The sequence below is a fragment of the Sus scrofa genome, chromosome 1 (genome assembly GCF_000003025.6).
Source record: "Sus scrofa isolate TJ Tabasco breed Duroc chromosome 1, Sscrofa11.1, whole genome shotgun sequence".
NCBI lineage: Eukaryota > Metazoa > Chordata > Mammalia > Artiodactyla > Suidae > Sus > Sus scrofa.
The window spans coordinates 118,922,131-118,943,792 of NC_010443.5; the positions used below are offsets into that span (position 1 = coordinate 118,922,131).

The window sequence follows — 21,662 nt, forward strand, 5'->3', positions numbered from 1 at the left end:
TGAGGCCCTGATCTCAGCTTTCTCACCTCAAAGGCCAGAACCCCCTTACCCTTCACCCAGTGCCTCGATTACAGGCTCAAGTCCACCAAGTCAGTGGACCCAGAATTTAGAAATGTCTGATACACTGTCATAAACATCAATCTAGAAAGTTTCTGCATAGTAAAGTTCTTAAGATTGGAGAATTCCCTCTGGGATTCTCAAAGAGAGTTGCTTGTGGAAACTTATTTCTTTTTTACTCAAGACTTATAAGAGAGACTCTTTATTGCTCTTTTGAAGAAGCAGCCAGAGGGAATGTGAGGCAGTAACAGAGCTAGATGTGGAACAAAGTCTCTCTATCCATTTGTTCACTTAAACAATTATTGACAGGCAAGACCCATCTCATTAAATGTGTTCTGTGGGTAGGACTGGTCCATTGGGACCCATGCCTGGAGGAGGGCCCAAAGGCCCAAACCTCCCATACTTTCAGGCATTGGTGTTCTGATCTGCACTTGCACAGCAATTACATTTCTTGGCTTCACATCAGTGTCTGTCTTGCTATTCCAAGCTTGCCTGTTACTCATGTTTTAGGACTCTGCACTAAAAAATAATAAATTGACTTAAACTCTGTATGTATGTTGGCAATCATCCAGAGGGAAACTTACAATTTCCCTCAAAGCAAGGGAGGCTTCCAGTTATCCATGTTTCTCATCTCCCTTTGCAAATGCCGCAGGGTACTCAGAATCGACACTTTCTGAAATCGCTGCTTTCGTTTCGCATCTGGTGATGATCTCATAGTCCCAAAGAGAGGTTATCAAAGGAACATAATAAACTATGTGCTTTTCGCTTTCTTTCCTGATGTCTTCTAAAACAAATCAATGGAGGAAATTAAATAAATAAACAAGCGAAGCGCGCCACCTAGTGACCCCCGTGCTCACTGCAGGTGAAGTGCGTGAGAGGAGTGGCTAACGCGATTCAAGTATTGATGGAGTCACAAAAATCGTTCATTAAGGCAATTTAATCTTTGCTATTAAATGTCCTTTCAATTCATTTGGGGTAATTAAGATGCAGTTAAAGTGATTAAATTCTAATTACTTATGCTAGACAAAGACATATTTGTCACACTAATGCGGTTAACTAAGGACTCAGAAAGAAAGTTAACATTTACTTCAAATGATGCAACTGGAAAAATCAGTTCCTCTTTTCATCATTAATCCAGTGAGCTGGGTGATTATGTAATGGCACTACAAGCTCATTAAATAGGGGAAGTGCTGATTAAAATGACTGCTGGGAGGAAAACCTGAACCAGGAGTACCTCCATACCGTGTAGTCAGCATTCCTAGCAAAATTACTAGATGTCCTTTCTTTCCCTCCAAGCCCGCCCCCACCCCAAAGTAATAAACAGCTCCTGAGTTTTATCCTGACATTAAAAGAGGATGCCTCTTGGAAAGCTTTTATTGCCAGCCTGCAGACATTGTTAAAACAAAAGATATTTTCAAATAGCAAAGGGATTCTCAGGGTAGAGAGGAGCAGGCACTTGGGCAAGGGAGGGGAGAAGAGAGAGTCCCTGAAGTAAACAGCTCCAGAATGAAAATTTCTCCTGCAGTCTTTGGAAGCCACTGTCCTTCACACAAACACCTTTCCTATTAAGCTGTCCTTCTCCCCTTCCCAGTTGCAATTTTACTGCCTTTGATGCCTGGGGACAGAGTTATGCTTGTTGTGAACACTCTCAAGAGCGCTAAGTACCTCAGGTGCAAATCGGTCTCACTTTAGAGTTTTTCTACATTTGCATGTAAAGGCTTCTGAGATTATACACCATCAGATTACTGAGGCTATGTTGTCATAATGTCCACAAACATTTCCCAGCCTCTTATGATAGCTTAATTTTGAGTACTCAGAAGAGAAGGATGGATTGAAATTTTATTGCATTTGAATTTTGCCTTCCTTCCAAAATATCTTTCTTATATAAGGCCATGCCTATTATTTGCCCAGGGGGATATTCCAAGGATGAGGATGATCAGTCAGAAAATGGGAGATTATTTTCTCCAGGAGATTGGTGTCTTTTAATACTGTTAAATTTGCCTGTTGAAAACCATAATTGTGGAAATTGCACCTTTCCCCTAGTTATCCTATTGACATTCCATATTACCTCTGTTCATTAGGAAAGAAGCTGAAGTTATCAAATTCATCAGTCATTTAAACAACTACCTTTTAAAAATAAATTGGTGGTTATTTGAATATTTACAGTCATTTTTAATTTAGTAGATTGTGTTATAGCATTTTAAATTACTAAACCAAACATACACATTTTTTAAAAAAAGAACCCTAGTCTAAGAATTGAGAGCCCCAGAGACAGGTTCTTGCACTAATTAGCTCTGAGAACTTGTCAAGTCATTTAACCTTTCTGAGCCTTGGTCTCCTTGAATGTAGAGTGAAGGGTTTGACCTTAGGGTCCTTCTGGATCCCACATTCTGTGATTGATTGCCTTCTGTGATGACTGTGTATCCATGACAGGGTCTCTTATCTCAATCTGGTGTTCTGTCCCAAAGTCAGGATTCAACAAGGTGTAAGGCCCAGGGGCCCATCTCTTGGGCACAGTCTCGGATCAAACTCTCCTGTCAGATGGCCAGGAGGAAACGGCCTGTCCAGTTAGGAGTGCTGAAATCTAGCCAGAAATGCTGCATCTTGAGGTTGCAATTCCTGAATCCTAATAATACAAGTTGTTGGTGAGGATATGGATCATCAAGGATTCAGGCACTGCTTCTGGGAATTTAAATTAGCACCATTGCTTTAAAAGATAATTTTATATTATCTTATAAACCTGAAACTACACCTGAACCAAGTCTATTCCTTGTTATGGAGCCTAAATACTCATAGGTGCTCCTATAGACAAGTACAGGGATGTTTGGGGCAGCACTTCTTCTAAGAGCAAAAAACCAGAAACATCCCCAAGGTCCACTGACAAGGACTGCCAAAATAAATTGTGATGTAGTCATATAATGCTGTAGTATATTGTGATGAAAAGTAATGAGGCACAGCTACACACAACAACATAGTTGATTCTTAGGAACAATGTTGAATTTTAAAAAGAGAGAGCAAGCTATAGAAGATCACACCAGAACAATATCATTTCTACAAGGCTCAAAAGTAAGCAATGCTAAACAACTTACTGTTTAGAGAGACATAAGTAGGCTGTTAGAAACAAAGGTATAACAAACTCAAGTTCCTAAGAATGGTTACCTCTGCTGGGGGGAGGCCGGAAAGAAAAAGAGAGAGTACCCTCATAGCTCTATAGTCAGCTGAAGCTCTAATTCTTGTTGGTTCTAGTCAGGTGCTACCTTCACCGGTGCTCATTTTGTTACTGTGCTTCCTAGACACATTTTATAAGAGGTAAATATTGTTTAATTTTAACACTGGGGAGAAACAAGGTTGGACCAAACAAACCCCAGGACATATGAGTTGTCATTTACCCAGTAGCCTAGCCCTGTGCTAAATGTCAGCCCTCTTAGGAATTATATTTGACTAATTGTGGACAGGGCATAAGATGTGAAGGAGGAAGATTCATCAGATGGGGAAAGAATAGTTCCCTCTTTATTCATTTGAGTACCAGCCTCAGCAGGTTGTGCTCAGTACTAGGGATGGCAGGTACAACAGACTTACCTTTTGGAACTCATAGTCAAGGGGGAGAGAAGAACAAATAGCTGTTTCTTGGTTGCTTTTTTGTGCCAAGAAAGAACAGTTTGGGGTGTGATGAAGGGACACTTTTGAAGATCTAGAAAAAGAACAGGACTTGTTCAGAAATAAAGAAAGAGGTTTTCAGGCAGAGGGAACAAACAATAGAACATGTGGGCTGAAACCTCTTGGCAAAAGATTTCTTGGATCTGCATTATTATATAGCTGGAAGATTTTTTCTTCCGCAGCACAGCTGAGTGACACTACATATATATATATATATTTTTTTTTTTAACTTTTTAGTGTTGTACCCTTGGCATATGGAGATTCCCAGGCTAGGGGTCTAATCGGAGCTACAGCTGCCTGCCTATGCCACAGCCATTATGGGATCTGAGCTGTGCCTGCAGCCTCTACCACAATTCATGGCAACACCAGATCCTTAACCCACTGAGCGAGGTCAGGGATAGAACCCGAAACCCCATGGTTACTAGATGATTTGTTTCTGCTGTGCTATGACAGGAACTCCACAACATCTTCTCATCAATAATAAAAGCGTTCTCCAAGGCTCTAGTTTTTGTAATGGGACAGGATTGACAGAGGGTTTCATATTCCTCTAAGGGAGCAAATCAGGTGATGGAGAGGTGGGGAGAAAATGTATGCTGGTTAAAAAGTATCCCAGGTAGGAGTTTCCGTCGTGGCGCAGTGGTTAACGAATCCGACTAGGAACCATGAGGTTGCGGGTTCGGTCCCTGCCCTTGCTCAGTGGGTTAACGATCCGGCGTTGCCGTGAGCTGTGGTGTAGGTTGCAGACGCGGCTCGGATCCTGCGTTGCTGTGGCTCTGGTGTAGGCCGGTGGCTACAGCTCCAATTCAACCCCTAGCCTGGGAACCTCCATATGCCGCGGGAGCGGCCCAAGAAATAGCAACAACAACAACAAAAGACAAAAAGACAAAAAGACCAAAAAAAAAAAAAAAAAGTCTCCCAGGTAGGAGTTCCTGTTGTGGCTCAGTGGGTTAAGAACCCAACTAGTAACCATGAGAATGCGGGTTTGATCCCTGGCCTCACTCAATGGGATAAGGATCTGGCATTGCTGCAAGCTGCTATGTAGGTCACAGATCTGGTTGAGATCTGGCGTGGCTGTGGCTGTGGTGTAGGCTGACAGCTACAGCTCTGATTTGACCCCTAGCCTGGGAACATCAATTAAAAAAAAAAAAAAGCCTACCAGGTGATTGTAATCTATCTAACTCCATGCTGACAATTAGAATATTGATATTGAGAAGTACTATATATAAAATATATAGACAACACCTTCCATATAGCACAGGGAACTATATTCAATATCTTGTAATAACCTATAATGGAAAAGAATATGAAAAATATAGATATATGTATGTATTACTGAATCACTTTGCTGTACACCTGAAACTAACACAACGTTGTAAATCAACTCTAATAAAAAAAAGGAATATTGATATTGAGAATTTAAGAGCAAATTACTTATATTTTGCCCCTTTATTATTGATATATATCTTTATATAACATATATAAAGATTATATCATGATACAATATTTTACTTTTTATCTCTTTTGAAATCAAAAGTTCACTCAAAAATTCAAGATTCCTATAGGAATAATTGTGTCCATACTCTCTTCCATCTGAAAAATTATCACTGTTCTCTAAGTCCTTTCTATTCAGTGTGCCCCAGGCCAGCAGCAGAACTGGTAAGAAATGCAGACTCTCAGACCTACTGAATCTGAATCTTGACAAGATCCCCAGGAAGCTCTTGTGCACATTCAAATCACCAAGGGTTCTATTACATCATTCAGAAGGTCCGTTTTCCTTCCTTCTCCCACATGCAGGTGGGGCGCCTCCTACAGGGCTAAGTGCTGGGGCTCAAAAGAGGCATGATGTGTCCCTGTGTGGTATCTTGCAGGAGCTCATGGGAGGGTGTGTGCAGGTAAATAAACACTTACAGTGTCGATGAGGACTCAGATAGGTAGGAATACCATTATGTGGTGGCAGGAAGGAAACCGAAAGAAGACTGAAAAGAGAGTACATAGGACCTTGTATATCTGTGCCACACAAGGAGCTGGGGTCTGTGGAAGCAGGAGCTGAAAGAAGTGGTGATGTCTAGCGGACTGAAATTGTCAGACTTATGCATTTGAAAGCAGGCCTAGTGTGAAACAATAGAAGTAGCAGCAGCAGGAGACTAGCTTGGAGGGGTAGCAATAGATGATGTGGGTCTGACTGTATGCCGTTGTCAGCAGAGGTGGAGAAAATGAGCGGGCAAAATTGGAGAGATATTTCTAAAGTAAAATTGAGAAGTCAGTAGAAAGCAAAAAGGAAAGCAGACCTGGCCCCTGTGGTTCTGACTTGGGAAGCTGGGTGCTTGGATACACCTTTAGTCATAGGGAGCCATGTGGATGTAAATATAAAGCTATAACATTTCAGGAGAGCCCATACTCTCAAGCATGTGCTGAAGAGAGGTGGGTTCTCAAGTCACTGCATGGGTTTGAGATGTGAAATCAGGTAGATTGTCTCTGCCTCCTAAGAACACGTCACTTTATGGGGTAACATGATGTTAGCATGATGCTCCTGAGGTGAAGATTGTGGGTTCAGCCCCTTGAGTTTGGCTTTTACTTTCCAGTGTTCATGGGCGGTAATGGGCCCCCTCATTCCAGCCTACTGCCTGGGACTGGGCACAGAGGATCCATGAAGAACCAGTGCAAAGGGCTAGCCCAGATCTCTTCCTGCCAGCTGAGAAACAAAAGTAATCCCCAGTGGCGGTGAGTCAGGCACCTTCTGTCTATAACCAAGGACAATAGGAGAGGAGGGTAAGCATAGATCTGTTGGAGGGACAGACAGGTGTTGGCAAGTCTTGTTAATCACTTTCAAGTCATTTGGGGATGGAAACTAACCATTCTAAGGTCAAGAATATTTACATAAGAAAACAAGTTTTGCTTTTCTCTAATTTAGTTTTCATAGTTTCAATGCCCATGAGACCCCCCTTTTTTTTTTTTTTTTTTTTTTTTTTACGGCTGCACCTGTGGCATTTGAAAGTTCCCAGACTAGGGGTTGAACTGAAGCTGCAACTGAGGCCACAGCCACAGCCACAGCCACATCAGATCCAAGCCAAATCTGTGATTTTCCCCACAGCTTGCAGCAACATCAGATCCTTAACCCACTGAGCAAGGCCAGGGAAGGAACCCACATCCTCACGGAGACAATGTCAGGTTCTTAACCTGCTGAGCCACAGCAGCAAACAGCACCCCCTGATTTTTTTTTTTTTTTTGTCTTTTGTCTTTTTGTTGTTGTTGCTATTTCTTGGGCCGCTCCCGCGGCATATGGAGGTTCCCAGGCTAGGGGTTGAATCGGAGCTGTAGCCACCGGCCTACACCAGAGCCACAGCAACGTGGGATCCGAGCCGCGTCTGCAACCTACACCACAGCTCACGGCAATGCCGGATCGTTAACCCACTGAGCAAGGGCAGGGACCGAACCCGCAACCTCATGGTTCCTAGTTGGATTCGTTAACCACTGCGCCACGACGGGAACTCCCCCCTGATTTTTTTTTAAAGCATTGTTTTTAATAAATGTTTATCTTTGAAAATTTACTGTGTGCACATCATTTTTAAAAGTTGGACATAAAAATGTATACAGAGAAAACCAAGTTTTGCTCCTAACCTATCCCGTAGTCACCCAGCCCCTAGAAGCAACCCCTGTTACCAGTTTCTCATGTATGCTGCAGAAATAGCCTATGGCTTTTCCTCTGTGTGTGTGTGTGTGTGTGTGTATAAATTGTCAAGGGCCCCTTTCATTTCCCAGACAATAACTTTCTAGGGAAAACAGTGAATACCTCTTGCTTCCTTTAATTCTGCTCTTTGACTGACAACTCCTTCCTAGAAATATATTTTCATGCCTAGCAAGGTGCTGTCTGGTGCAATTATCTGAGCAATGAAGGGTGACCACCCTTCTGGGTATATTGAAAACGGTCTTATGTGCTTCATTGGCGGTCCCCTTAATCCAACTCAATGAAGGAAAACTCAATGAATGAATGTAGTTCAAAATTTAAGCTTATAGAAATATATTTTATCTCCCACCCAGCCTCCCTATTTTAAAGTAATACAACATCCAGACACAATTACTATATTACTTTAGAGCACTGCCTTCAACCCAAAGACAGACATTTTTCCCAACTAGTTAACTATTGTACTGTGTATATATAATTTTGGATCAGGCTTTTGTCATCATATAACTTTTTTTTTTTCTTACCATTTGTTGCATACTTATCACGTACAAGCACCTTTTATCTTATTTTTATAATTTACTTTATAATTCCAGTGCTTTTCAAAAATAACTTCTTTGTAAAACTATTACTAGTAATCAAGAAAATAAATAGCGAGAGTCATCTGTAACACCCCCGCCCATGGCAGAGATAACCTTCCTTTTGTGAACATTTTTCCAATCTTTTCTGTTAGTTGATACATACATACTATGTTAAACCTTTTAAATTAAAAATCTCATGTTATTAAATTTGATATAATATTTGAAAATACATAAAAAAATAATGGGGACAATAAAACCCCCTGGTAATTCCATCATCCCTGCCCTCTTCCAACACCTAGGGAATAGCATTTATTCTTTCAGCAGATATGTATAGGTAGGGTGTTTACAGTGTACGAGACAGCAAAGAGGTAAAAGCCTGCCCTTTGCTCCTGGAGCAATCTGTGTCAGAAAACATTCTGTGCATTTTATGTTTTGCAGCTATGTTATAATTCAACCAATGCTCTATTTCTGGACACTAGGTTGGTCCATAAATTCATTGGATAGACGTAAATTTTTATGACTATATAATATTTTAGAAGTATCATAGTTTACATAACCTTCCCAATAACCTTTCTTGTCATTGGACATTTCAATGGTTTCAGGTTTTTTGTTTAGTTTTGTTTTTGCTAGTATTAATCAATGACATGGCAGTTGGCAACACTATACATAAATTTACTGAATATTTATTTTCCTCCTGAAAATAATTTTTCTCTAATTATTAAAGCAATACATGCTTAATGTAGAAACCTTGAAATATATGAAACACTATAAACAGTACTATGGAATCAAATCATCCATAAACCCAGAAACCAGAAATGATACCTATTTATATTGTCAATTTGCTTCCTTTAAGATATATTTAAAATTTTTATTTTCCACAAATTGAACTCATAATTTACTATCAAACGTATTTGTCATTAAATTTTATTCAAAAGCATGATTAAAATTGTATTTAGAGATTTTTTCAACTTTTTCAAAAGATACAAAAATAAAATAGTACAAAGAACATCCATATACCATTTACCCACCAGTTGACCAATTGTTAACATTTTGTCCTATTTGCTTTATCATTTGTGCACCATGCAAACCCTCTCATATGCACAGAATTTTTTTCATGCACCATTTCAGATTACCTTACATACACCATGGCTCCTCACCCTTCTCCCTTTAGAATGTATTTCCAAGAGGAGAGATAGCCCCTTCTGTAGCCAGATAGCTCACTTTTGTCCATAGACCCAGTAATGCTCTTCACAGCATTGTTCTTCAGTACAGGATCCGACCTGGGTTTAAGATGTCGTATCTCCTTTTTTCTTTAATCTTAAACATTTCCACCCTTTTTTTTTTTTTTTTTTTTTTTTTTTACCTTTTATAACATTGACATGTTTGAAGAATACAGTCCCCACTTTTGAAAAAAGGTGTTTCTCATTTTATCTGATGTTTCCCTGTGATGAGATTGAGGTGGTGCTTTCTTGCACAGAAAGCTGATGGGTGAGATATGTCCTCAGGGGAGTACGTCTGGAGGCCCAGAAGTCTGTCTGTCTCTCACTTAACTGCTGAGTTAATTTTGATCACCCGGTTGAGGGGCTGCCTAATTTCGCTACTGTATAATCACTTTCTCTCTCTCTCTCACAACTAATAAGCAATCTGTGGGGAGATACTTTAAAATCATGCAAACATTCTACGCCTCATCAAAATTCCCCATGGATTTAGCATCTATTGATTCTTTCCTGACCTACTCTTTATCATGACGGCTTCAAAATGATTTTCCATCTCCAGTACTCCTCCTTGTTTGACAGTCAGCTCTCAGCTACCTTCTGTGAGCAAAAGTCCCCTCCTCTCTCATTTACTTATTCATTTGTTATTGGTGGAGATTCATGCATTCCTTTTTTCCCAGTGGTTTCTAACTCCATCCTCTACTTACCTATTTTGGTGCTTTAACGGTGTCAGATTTGACCAGTGGGAACCACTTTAATCTGGCTCCGTGTTCTCGTGACCAGTTTCCATCTTCTCCTTTTTCTCTTCGACTTCTTCTGCGTCTGCTTCCACTTCCCCTTCTCCTCCTCCTCCTCCTCCTTCACCCCTCCCCTTCCCCTCCCCCTTTTCCTCCTCCACCTCTCCCCATCCTCCTCCTCCTTCTTCCCATCTTCTCCTTCTTCTTCTTTTTTACTTGCTGTCATAATAAGATGTTCTAAGATCATCTGTTACCTACCCTTTCCCAGGCCTAGAATCTGCCCTTTCTGTGACAAGCCCTGATTCATTCTGGCGGGGAATGGAATTAGAGATTAAGAAGGCCTGGGCACTAGATGTGGTCCTGGCTACTAAGGTGGCTTTTTTTTTTGGACCCCTAAGAAAAAAACAGGAAAAACATACATATATTTACACATGCAAACAGAAATATACATAAGTACTCATACATACATAATATACATGTGCACATAAGCATGCTTACATACTTATTTTTAAAATCACGATTTTAGGAGTTCCCGTCGTGGCGCAGTGGTTAACGAATCCGACTAGGAACCATGAGGTTGCGGGTTCGATCCCTGCCCTTGCTCAGTGGGTCAAGGTTTCGGCGTTGCCGTGGGCTGTGGTGAAGGTTGCAGATGCGGCTCGGATCCTGCGTTGCTGTGGTTCTGGCGTAGGCTGGCAGCTACAGCTCCGATTCGACCCCTAGCCCGGGAACCTCCATATGCCGCGAGAGCGGCCCAAGAAATGGCAAAAAGACGAAAAAAAAAAAAAATCACGAGTTTACTCAAGTACCTCCACATCTAACTGCAATATATCCCCATGGGATTTTTTCCTTGCCCACCCTCATTCTGTAATTTTATGACCCTTCCTCTATAGTGAAAACCCAGCACCCAATAACATATCTACCCCAAATATACAGACACACACACACTTACCCATTTGCTCAATCGTGTAATATATCCAAAATAATTCTAAAATTGTTTCACTCATACCATAAAATAAACAAACATGCTAAAATTTTTTTCTGTAGTTTCCATTTGCAATTCTTTCCCTCTCCATATACCCTAACATCACTTGAGAACTTGTGGAGCTCCCATTGTGGCTCAGTGGATTAAGAAACTGACTAGTATCCAAGAAGATGAGGGTTCAATCCCTGACCTTGTTCAGTGGGTTAAGGATCCGGTGCTTCCATGAGCTGTAGTGTAGGTTGCAGACAAGTCATGGTTCTGTACAGGCTGGCAGCTGATTCAACCACTAGCCTGAGAATTTCCAAATGCCTGGGATGCGGCCCTAAAAAGAAAAAAAAGAAAAGAAAAAATAATTGAAAACTTTTTAGAAATCCTACCGATTCAGAAACTCTGGAGAAGAGCCCAGTCATCTGTGTTCTTACAGGCTCTCAAGTGATTCTAAAGGCATGGTAAAATTTGAGAAGCACAGCCTGAAATATGTAGCACAGGCTTGTGATATGTGGATGGTTGTGTGCCTCTGTGCCCACATGTTGTTATGTAAAATAATACTTTAAAGGAGTTCCCATCGTGGCACAGTGGTTAACAAATCCGACTAGGAACCATGAGGTGGCGGGTTCGGTCCCTGGCCTTGCTCAGTGGGTTAAGGATCCGGCGTGGCCGTGAGCTGTGGTGTAGGTTGCAGACTCAGCTCAGATCCTGCGTTGCTGTGGCTCTGGTATAGGCTGGCGGCTACAGCTCCGTTTGGACCCCTAGCCTGGGAACCTCCATATGCCACGGGAGCGGCCCTAGAAGAGGCAAAAAGACAAAAATAAATAAATAAATAAATAAAATAAAATAATACTTTAAAAATATCTTAAATGTAATTAGCCATTAAACAGGTCCAGTGCAGACTAATCAGGGTCCTTTTGTCAGCATGGGTAGGGAGGAGGGATGTAAAAGAAGCTAAGCCCCCAGTTGTTAGTTTCTGCCCCTGTGCCAGCCTGGTGGATAACCAGGAGGAAAAGGGAGGCATGGTGTGAAGGACCCTCATTTGCCAGAGGGGGTGCTCTCCAGCTCCACAGCTGCTGCCCCTCTGTCCCTCTGCCCCTCTGCCCCTTGGGATTAGGAGGTTCTATCAGTTAATGACAGAACTTCCTCCAACTTTATTCTAGATTACCTGAGAAGCTTCATTAAAATATGTGCTTGTGAATCCCACTTTCTCAGAGAATCTAATTCAATAGGGAAAGGATAGAGTTCTGGAATGTACTTTTTTTTTCTTTTTATGGCCGTACCAGCAGCACATGTAGTGTCCAGGCTAGGGATGAATCAGAGCTGCAGCAGCCCCTGCAACACCATATCCTATGCCTTGGCTTGTAGCAATGCCAGGTCCTTAGCTCTCTGCTCGAGGCCAGGGATTGAACCCAGATCCTCAGAGAGACAGTGTCAGGGTCTAAACCTGCTGAGTCACAGCGGGAACTCCTTGGAATGTACATCTTGAATAAGCCTCTCCTTCATGCTCCCAGATGATGTTGATGTATTTGATCCACACCTTAAAATTCCTACTCTGGACTCTAGACCCTGGTTACTCAGAGTGCCATCCTGGACCAGCAACCAAGCATCACCTCAGAAAGCTTGTTCAATGTGCAGAATCTCAGGCTCTGCCCAGACCTGCTGGATCAGGATCTTCATCTTAACAAGGTGTTCAAATGACTCAAGCTTGTACACTCAATACTGTTTCTCAGTTTTGAGAACCATGGTGTTAGAGTCACCTGGGGACTTTAAAAGGACTTGTGTCTTGGATGTCTCCCCATTTTCTAAGGGGTCAAATCCAACTTATTTATTCAACAAGGATGCAGACTATACTAAAGAAATACTGCGTGGTCTATTCTTTCAGAACTCATGGGCTAGTGAGAAAGATGAGTAGGTAATAGCTCATTGTCTGGGGAACTCTGCGGACATAGGAGACAACATTTTTCCCTGGATGAGAGGGGGGTGGAGAAACCTTAATAGAAAATGAGATGCGGAGTTCCTGTCGTGGTGCAGGAGTTAACGAATCCGACTAGGAACCATAAGGTTGTGGGTTCGATCCCTGGCCTTGCTTAGTGGGTTAAGGATCTGGCATTGCCGTAAGCTGTGGTGTAGGTTCCAGACGAGGCTCAAATCCCTCATTGCTGTGGCTCTGGTGTAGGCTGGCAGCTACAGCTCCGATTAGACCCCTAGCCTGGGAATCTCCATGTGCCACGAGAGCGAGAGCGGCCCTAGAAAAGGCAAAAAGACCAAAAAAAAAAGGAAAGAAAGAAAGAAAGAAAGAAAGAAAGAAAGAAAGAAAGAAAGAAAGAAAGAAAGAAAGAAAGAAAGAAAGAAAAAGAAAAGAAAGAAAAGAAAATGAGATGCTTGTTGTTCCCATCGTGGCTCAGCGATTAGCAAACCCCACTAGCTTCCATGAGGACACGGGTTCGATCCCTGGCCTAGCTCAGTGGGTTAAGGATCTGGCGTTGTGGTGAGCAGTGGTGTAGGTCGCAGATGAGGCTCAGATCTGATGTTGCTGTTCCTGTGGTATAGGTGGGCAGCTACAGCTCCAATTGGACCCCTAGCCTGGGAACTTCCTTATGCCGAGGGTGCAGCCCTAAAAAGACAACAAAAAGAAAATGAGATGCTTGAACTAGGCCTTGATTGCATAGGGAAAAGAAAGAGAAGAAAGTATATTTTGGGTGAGGGAACGGCTGGAGCAAAGGAATAGAGGTGTGAATGTTTATAGTGCATTTAGGACTGACTTCTGAGCAGTGTAGCTCATTGTGGTTGGTGGGTGGGTATCTGTGAAAGCGAGATGGGAACAGTGGTTGGGGTCAGAGGGCTGAGGTTCTTGAATGTCATGATGGAGCAGCCACCAAGGGCTTTCCTCTCAGGCTTTCTGAAGATGCTGGTGAGGCCAATTCTATAATGCATGTGAAACTGACAACACTATGACTTGAACCTAGCCAGAACCCAGATTGGGACTTGAACCCATAGTTTTTAAATTAGAATCACTCACCCAGTGCCTGGACTTACTGAGGTTCAGGGTCTTTGTGTCTCAGCGCAGAATTAATTCAGTGAGGGACAAAGTGATAGGCAAGATAAGACACTTATTAGATAAGACACTTGTGAGAGTTGCAAGCAGGCAGGCAAAGAGGCCCTGCCCTGAGGATTAGGTGGGCTACATTTTTATCATCTAAGGGAAGTGGGAAGTGGGAAAAGACCACCTCGTCCTCTTTTTTGAGTAGTAGCTCCTCCTTTGTATCCAGTAGTTGACCCTGTAAGGTCAAATTAGGACTGTCATGGTGCTTATTCAAATCAACAGAAGGGTGGTACTGAAACTCCTGCCCTTAATCTAAACCTGAATGCAGGCCTCACCCCATCCCCTATCCAATGACCTGAGACATGTCTCGTACCTCCACTAGTCAAGCAAGGCTGCCTCGTTCTGATGGCCCCCCCAACCCACAGTGATCTCTCAAAGCTCCCTAGGCTTCCCCCTCTATCTATCTTCCCTTATTGGGACTTCTACCACTACCTGTGTAACTATCTTACTCCATCCCTATCATATGTGTTGTTGGGAGAATAGCATTTTACAATTGACTCTACAGACAACCCTCCAGAAATGCAAACGAAGAAAACCATTCATTTGAAATTAACTGTGAAAAGTGTCTGATGACTTAGCAGAAAGTCAAAATTATAGGTTATATTTGAAGGAATTCAATTTTATAACTTTCAATTACTGTGACTATTATAAAGTGTTATATATGGCTATTAATTACAGAAATAGGATCAATAAACTAAGACTTACAATTCACAATAGGCCTGCATGAGATAATAATGCATAATAAGCATGTAATTCATCAGGGCTGCCATTTGTTTTGACTGTTTTGCAGAATCACCATCATAACTAGGGCATCAATATCACATATTTCCAGTTATTGGGGCCCAAACTATTGAGGGGCTCTTTAAGATGAGGGAGACTGATGTAATAAAACCCCAACAGATCAGGCATTAACAGAAGTTTAAGAATTTAAAAATCAGAATTCCTGAGCCAGTCTTTCATTAAAGAGCCGCATGACCAGAATTCCCTGGTGGCTTGGTGGGTTAAAGATCTGGCATTGTCACTGCTGTGGCATGGATTTCATCCCCAGCCCAGCAACTTCCTCATGCCGTGGGTGCAGCCAAAAAAAAAAAAAGGAGCCATGTTACCTTTCATTACCTACTGATGGAGCCAGCACAAGGCTGAACTTTTCTTTCCATGGGTTCTTTTGAAGCTGCAATGCAGGGGAAATGCTTGGAGGAGGGAAGGGACAGGTGGTTGTGTTTCTTGCGGTGAGTCTCAAAAAGCTTGGGCTTGTACCCAGGAAAATGTGTATATGTGAGCATAAATAGCCAGTGAGAAGATAATACAAGTATCACAGGGGTATGAAAATGCATTTATTCAACAGGATTCTCAGATCACCTTTCCATCTCAGGTTCAGCATGTACCAGAGGGAACACAGAAGAAATGAGAGAGAACAAAGCTTATGGGGAGAAGAACTAAATCTAGAATCACATGAAAACAGCTGTTTCAGGGGCCATGGACCATGAAAGCTGGTGTGATTTCTCTGATGTCCTTCCAGTCTGTGCCTGAAGAATCTCCAAGAACCACCTTCTCCACACCACCACCCCCTCCACACCATCACCTCTTCCACACCATCACCCCCCCTACGCTGTCACCTGCAGCACACCACCACCAGGCCCTGCCCTGGCTCTGATCCCAGCTCCATCATTTACAGGCCGGGTGACCTTGGGCCAATCCCTTTGAGCCTCAAAGTTTTGATAAACTAGAGATATAATAGCACCTGCTTCCCATTGTTGTTGAAAGACATTGTTAGGTGATACAGGTGTGGGGCTCCATCCCTCCCAGGCCCATCCTTCCTTTGATCGCAAAGTCCAATAACCCTACCTCTTTGGCTATAGCTATGGAGCTTTCCCTAGGGAAGAGAAGTTGATGTAAATATTTTATTCACTGTTTCTAGAAGGCCTCCAGGCAGCAGAGTATGAGAAGGCATGTTTCTGCTCTGGACAGCTCAGTTATAGAAGTAAATGGGGTGAGGGGTGAGGGGTTTGAGTGAATTTTCCAGCCTGAGGTTAATGGAGCAGACCTCTCTTGCTTTAGCTGCTCCTCATCTTTCTTTTCCTTCGGGTTGGCTCAGTTTCCTTCAGCTTCCTCTCAAAGCCAACATCCACATGGAGACAGAGTCCAGTGCTCCTCTGCAGCCCTACTGAAATGAGACTCACTCTGGTCTGTCTCCCAGGGATGCCTGGGTCTTCCCTCCCCTTCACTGCCTTAACTCCCTACATCTCAACTTCATGGCAGCCCACTTTCCTGTGTGGGCCAACTGTGGTCTTTTCGCCCATAGCCAGGCAGTTCTGGCTGGCCAACTGTTCCACTTACCGTGGCTGTGGGTTCCCCCAGGCTCCCCTCACAAGATGCCCCTATTTAATCATGATGTGTCCACCATGCTGCCTCCAAGACATAGTGAAGTTGCAGGTCCCCCAATTAACCAGCTATGTGCCATGAGGCAAGTCACCTAACCTCTCTGACATTCCTTTATCTATAGAAAAAGACATAAAACCATTTCTACCCCACCTGAGTTCTGTGGGGATCACATGGGATGTTTTAATGGAGGTGTTTAACCACCTTAAAGCAAGATAAAGGAATGAGTTATAGTCATCATTCTTGACTTAGAATGTCTGCTCTTTTTGTGTTTTTACTAGGTGTTCCATGCCTGTACCCAGAAGACTTTCCATAGGTGCTTGAGCTACCCACAAACATCACACAGCTAGGTTGTGCCCAACAGTTTGTATCGGCCCCACCCCCTTCTCCTGGGCATCATAGTTCCCAATCAGTGCCAGAGCACCCTCCCTGTGTAAAGGCTACCCTTGGTTATCTCAGTGAGAACTCACTGGAGTTGCTTTTCAAATTATACTTTGTACTATGTCCTCTAAATTTGTCACTTGAAAGCTGCCTTATCCCTCCAACAACTGGAGGCCTGGCTTATAAAAATATGCATAGGACAGCAAAATTACTCAAGGCAAAGCAGGTAACATTATGACCCAGCATTCTGGGAGTTTGAGCTCTAATCCTGAAGCCGTGGGAATTCCCTGGTATCTCAATGGGTTAAGAATCTGGCATTGTCACTGCTGTGGCGTGGATTCGATCCCTGGCCCAGGAACTTTCTCATGCTGTGGGCACAGCCAAAAAAAAAGAGAAATCCTAAAGCTGTGGAGGCCCACCTACCAGCTCTTTGATCACCACAGGGTGGGTCCTGGGCTGTAAAATGGGCTCAGGGACCTGCTGTGTTCACTCCCATGGTTCCCCTATTCTTGTCTTAGTGAAATCTGTTTTATTCACATGCTTTCTCCTCCACATACATGTGCTGTCTTGGAGAGTTTACTTTGAAAACTAGCCCCAGCTGTCAGGAGGGGGCTCAGCAGACATGAACAGCAACCCTCTCCTGTCCACAGTCCAGAGGTGGTTTCTTCTCAGTGGCAAGTGGGGAGTGAGAGTAGAGGCTTACCCTGGAAGTGTGCCCCACAATGTTGTTCTTGAACATGTTTATTAACATATAATTTACATACACATATTTTATTATTTAAAATGTATAAGTAGGAGTTCCCATTGTGGCTCAGCAGGTTAAGAACCCAACATAGCGTCCGTGAGGATGAAGGTTCAGCTCCTGGCTTCGCTCAGTGGGTTAAGGATCAGGAATTGCAGCTCAGATCTAGTGTTGCTATGGCTGTGGCGTAGGCCAGCAGCTGCAGCTCCGATTCGACCCCTAGCGTGGGCACTTCCGTATGCTGCAGGTGCAGCTGTAAAAAGAAAAAAGTGTATAAGTGGTTTTTAGTATACTCACAGAGCTGTGTAGCCATCACCACAATCAATTTTAGAACTTTTTATCTCCTCCCCTAAAAAGGAACCCTAAACCCATTAGCGGTCACCCCCATTTCCCCCACTACCTACTCAGTCATGGGCAACCACCAACTACTTTCCATCCCTATGGTTTTGCCTCTCCTGGCCCAGCTGTTTTTTCATCCTTTTCCTCTACCCCTGAAGCCCCAGGCTCTCCTGAGCAGAATATGCAGGGATGTCCCTGCCAAGTTGGTCAAGAGTCAGGCTAGAACCTCAGGGTGTGCTTTTGCCTTCTCAGTGTACCCTACCGGCCTCTGAGGCACTGGAGCAGCAGAGGAGCTGAGGGAGGGTCCCAGCATTTGCCTGGACCTTCCTCTCTCAAAGCCAGGCTGGACCTCCCCTGCATGACTTGGGACATCACAGGCACTAGGCCCTACAGGTTGCAGTTCTCAACACTGGCCTCTGACTTTACCGGGAGACACTGGGTCTCCATCAGGCGCCCTTTAAAATGCAACAGTCTTTAGATGACAAGGCAGTTTCACTGTGCCCTGGAATCCCAGCCTTCCCCTTACTGCTTCCTGGCCCCGCTCCCGGGCAATCTCGTCAGAACAGCAGACCCTCCGGCAGTTGTGTGGAGGGAGAAAGAATCTGGCCTCAGTGTAAGGACTCTCAGGGTGAAAGCCACGTGTGATTGTTGAATCTGTGAGGCATACAGTCTCCTTCCTCATTCTGTTAGAGTCAGACCACCAAATAAATCTAATTTGAATCACCCACACCTGGTCCTTCCTCAGAGGACTGCATTCCTTTCATCCTGCTTCCTTTTTTTGTTTGTTTGTTTTTGTTTTTTTGGCCACACTTGCAGCATGCAGAAGTTCCCAAGCCAAAAGTTAAACGCATGCCACAGGGGTGACAATGCTGGATCCTTAACCTGCTGAACCACCAGAGAACTCCTCATCCACCTACTTTATTCTGACTTTGAGACCAAAACTGTCCTCTCCTCAGGTTAAATTCCCAAATTTCCTACTAAATGTGATATCTCACTGAGCTGTTGCTAAAATTAAATAAGGTTTCTAAAGTGACAGACCTATGGCTTACCATCCATCTGGCTCCATCCCTATCTTATTCTAGCAGATTCTGTGGGTTCCCTGGAAGTGTGCCAGTCCCTGATTTTCACTTCTCTGTCTCTGCTGCCAGCCACCTCCCCAAAACACACACACTTCTCCACATTCCTCTTTAGAGGAACTAAAATAAGCTAGAATTTTCTAAAGGACCTTTACAAATTGTGATTGCAATTTATAAAGTTCAATTTTCTGAACTTACCTGGGAATATTGTTTACTAAGCTCACCCCTTTCCCAACTCCTCTGCAGGTGCTCTGCTCCAAAGGTCTTCTCTCCCCAGCACCTGCCAGAAGCGAGATGGAGGTGATGGCACAGGAATACTCTGACAAAAGAGGGAGTGTGGCCTGGAGGGGGGGCCCAGCTCTACCTAGAATGAACAGTTCAGCCCTCACACTTCTTCAGGTGCCCGTTTATGATGTAGAAACCAATAGTGCTGCCTGACCTGTACATTCTCCCCCTGGAGTGAGGTTGAAAGCTCTTTATACACATTAAGTTGTAGGGCAGTGCCTAAAAGGGACAATAAGTTATTTAGTCAAATCCCTTCATTATATAATTAAGGAACCTGGACCTAGGATTGGTTAAGGGATTTAACCCAGCCATTCACCTAGTTAATGACAGAGCTAGATCCAAAACCCCAAATTTCTGACAACTAGAGCAATGCTTTTTACAGAAACTTCCTTCCACATAGACTGGGAATATCTAGTACACCTTCATTGTACCTAGCCCCCCTGGTGTACTTTCCATAAGGACATGCCAAAACAAATACTACTGCCCCCCAACAAGACACCCTCCTCTAATCCACGATCTGTTCTATGTGAAGCAACCCACTCTGGGGCAAATATTGCTTCAAGAAACTCAGGAAGCAAGTTAAGGAAATTTTCCTACAATTTTAATGAAAAAGTAGAAACTAGTAAAAATATAAAGTACCTATTCTTTAATGATGCAAAGACCTAGGCGGGTCTTCGGTTGCTGCTATTGTTATTGTTTTAATCTCTAACACTCACAAGATTGGAGCAATTGTGAAGAATGCGAATTTATATTTGATCCACTTCATTCAGATAAACATGGATCTGGACTATTTGCAGATCTGGCTGGTGTCCCTGCAGAGCCATTACCTGATTTTTTTGAGAAGCTGTAAGGATGCAGAAGATGCTATGAACGAGTCAACATAGTGGCTATATATTCTAAAATACAGAGTAAGGATACCCTGGAAAATTTTTAACTGAGATAATATTAGACTTTGGAAACCAGAAGAGCCACTGCAGGGGAGTATTCATTGACTCACGGGGCTTTCAATCCCCCAGGGGCCTTAGAACACAGCCTGCTTATTGAAAGAATGCAGACAAAGAGATCAAGTGATGTGTCCAAGTTTATACCACAAGCTAGAGATAGAGCAAAGCCTCGAGCTTGTGGTGTAAATTCAATGTTTATACTTGCACCTTGACCAAAAAAGAAAGAAAGGATCAGAAAATTAATTTTCAAACATCTGGATCATTTCTTAAGGGCTTATAGTTTTAACAATCACTTCAACATATCTTCTATTATTTAATACTTATTATAATCCTGTGAGGAGAGAAAGCTATTATTCTCTGTTTTCTCAGATGAGTAAACTAAAGCTCCAGAAGGTGAGGAACTTGCCCAAGATCACACATCTGTCAGTGACCACAGAGCTGGGACTTGAGCTTGTGTCCTGCGAGCCCAAGTTCATCTAAGAAGTTGTATTATACATCCATTTGGCCTTATAAATGTCTCCCAGGCCCACATGTCTGTGCCTGTTTATTTGTAGACTAATTCTTGGCAGACTTTTGCATGGTCGATAGGCAGCCCTTTGTGTCATTAAATCAGGAGAATGGATATAAGTTGATAGACCAGTGCTTAGCTGACTGCTAATTCTAGGATGTTGCTATATCCATATTTTATAAAATGTTTTCTTTTTTCTTCTTTTTTTTTTTTCCTTTTTAGGGCCACACCAGCAGCACAAGGAGGTCCCCAGGCTAGGGGTCCAATCAGTGCTACTACAGCTACCAGCTTACGCCACAGCCACAGCAATGCAGGATCCGAGCCACATCTGCAACCTACACCACAGTCCACGTCAAAGCCAGATCCTTAACCCACTGGGGGATTGAACCTGCAACCTCATGGTTCCTAGTTGGATTCATTTCTGCTGGGACACAATGGGAACTCCTAAAATGTTTTCTAAAATAAGCCTTCTTGAATTCTATGTGGTAAAGGACTAGTTTTTTGTTTCTAATTTCCATGTGTCCTGGACCAATAGTTTTGATAATACAATAAAAATATATCACTAGAACAATACTCACAGAATGTTGCAGCAATATCAAATTGCAATAATATTTTCTAGTTGCTTATTCTCAATTTTCTGAACTTGCTTCAGGTCAATACCAATTTATAGACCAGGATGGGTCTGGCAACCTCATTTTGAGAGATGCTTTTCTAAGCAATGCCATTTCTGAGAGAAAATCCCCTGAATAAAGAGTTGCTTAATCAAATAAGTTTGGGAGATCCTATAAGCTAGAAAGTATCAGTGCACATTAGCATATTAAAGGCTCTGAGAAGTCCTGCATTAAAGAAGTTTGTTTAATCATTAGTTAACATGTCCCAAACTGCCTGACCTCACAACTCATTGTTCATGGAATGCCTTTCAACATTCTGCAGAATTCATATTTCTTCTAATACTCTTGGCTCTATATTGCCAAGTATAGAGAACAAAGCAAAGGCCCCAGTCC

At 42.9% G+C, this 21,662-nt stretch overlaps 1 protein-coding gene across 3 annotated transcripts in view; it reads left to right on the forward strand.

The window, feature by feature from the left end:
* The window catches only part of ONECUT1 (one cut homeobox 1), a 44,741-nt gene that overhangs the window by 8,731 nt on the left and 14,348 nt on the right, over positions 1 to 21,662 (forward strand). Inside the window, exon 2 of one of the 3 annotated variants that reach the window (XM_005659590.3) lies at positions 6,297 to 6,435. The exons of 1 other annotated variant lie outside the window; for it this stretch is intronic. In XM_005659590.3, the coding sequence (XP_005659647.1) occupies positions 6,297 to 6,435 (139 nt within the window). Of the gene's footprint in view, positions 1 to 6,296; positions 6,436 to 15,376; positions 17,576 to 21,662 lie in introns of those variants that run through there. One more of the 3 variants, XM_021095149.1, reaches the window with a different exon arrangement.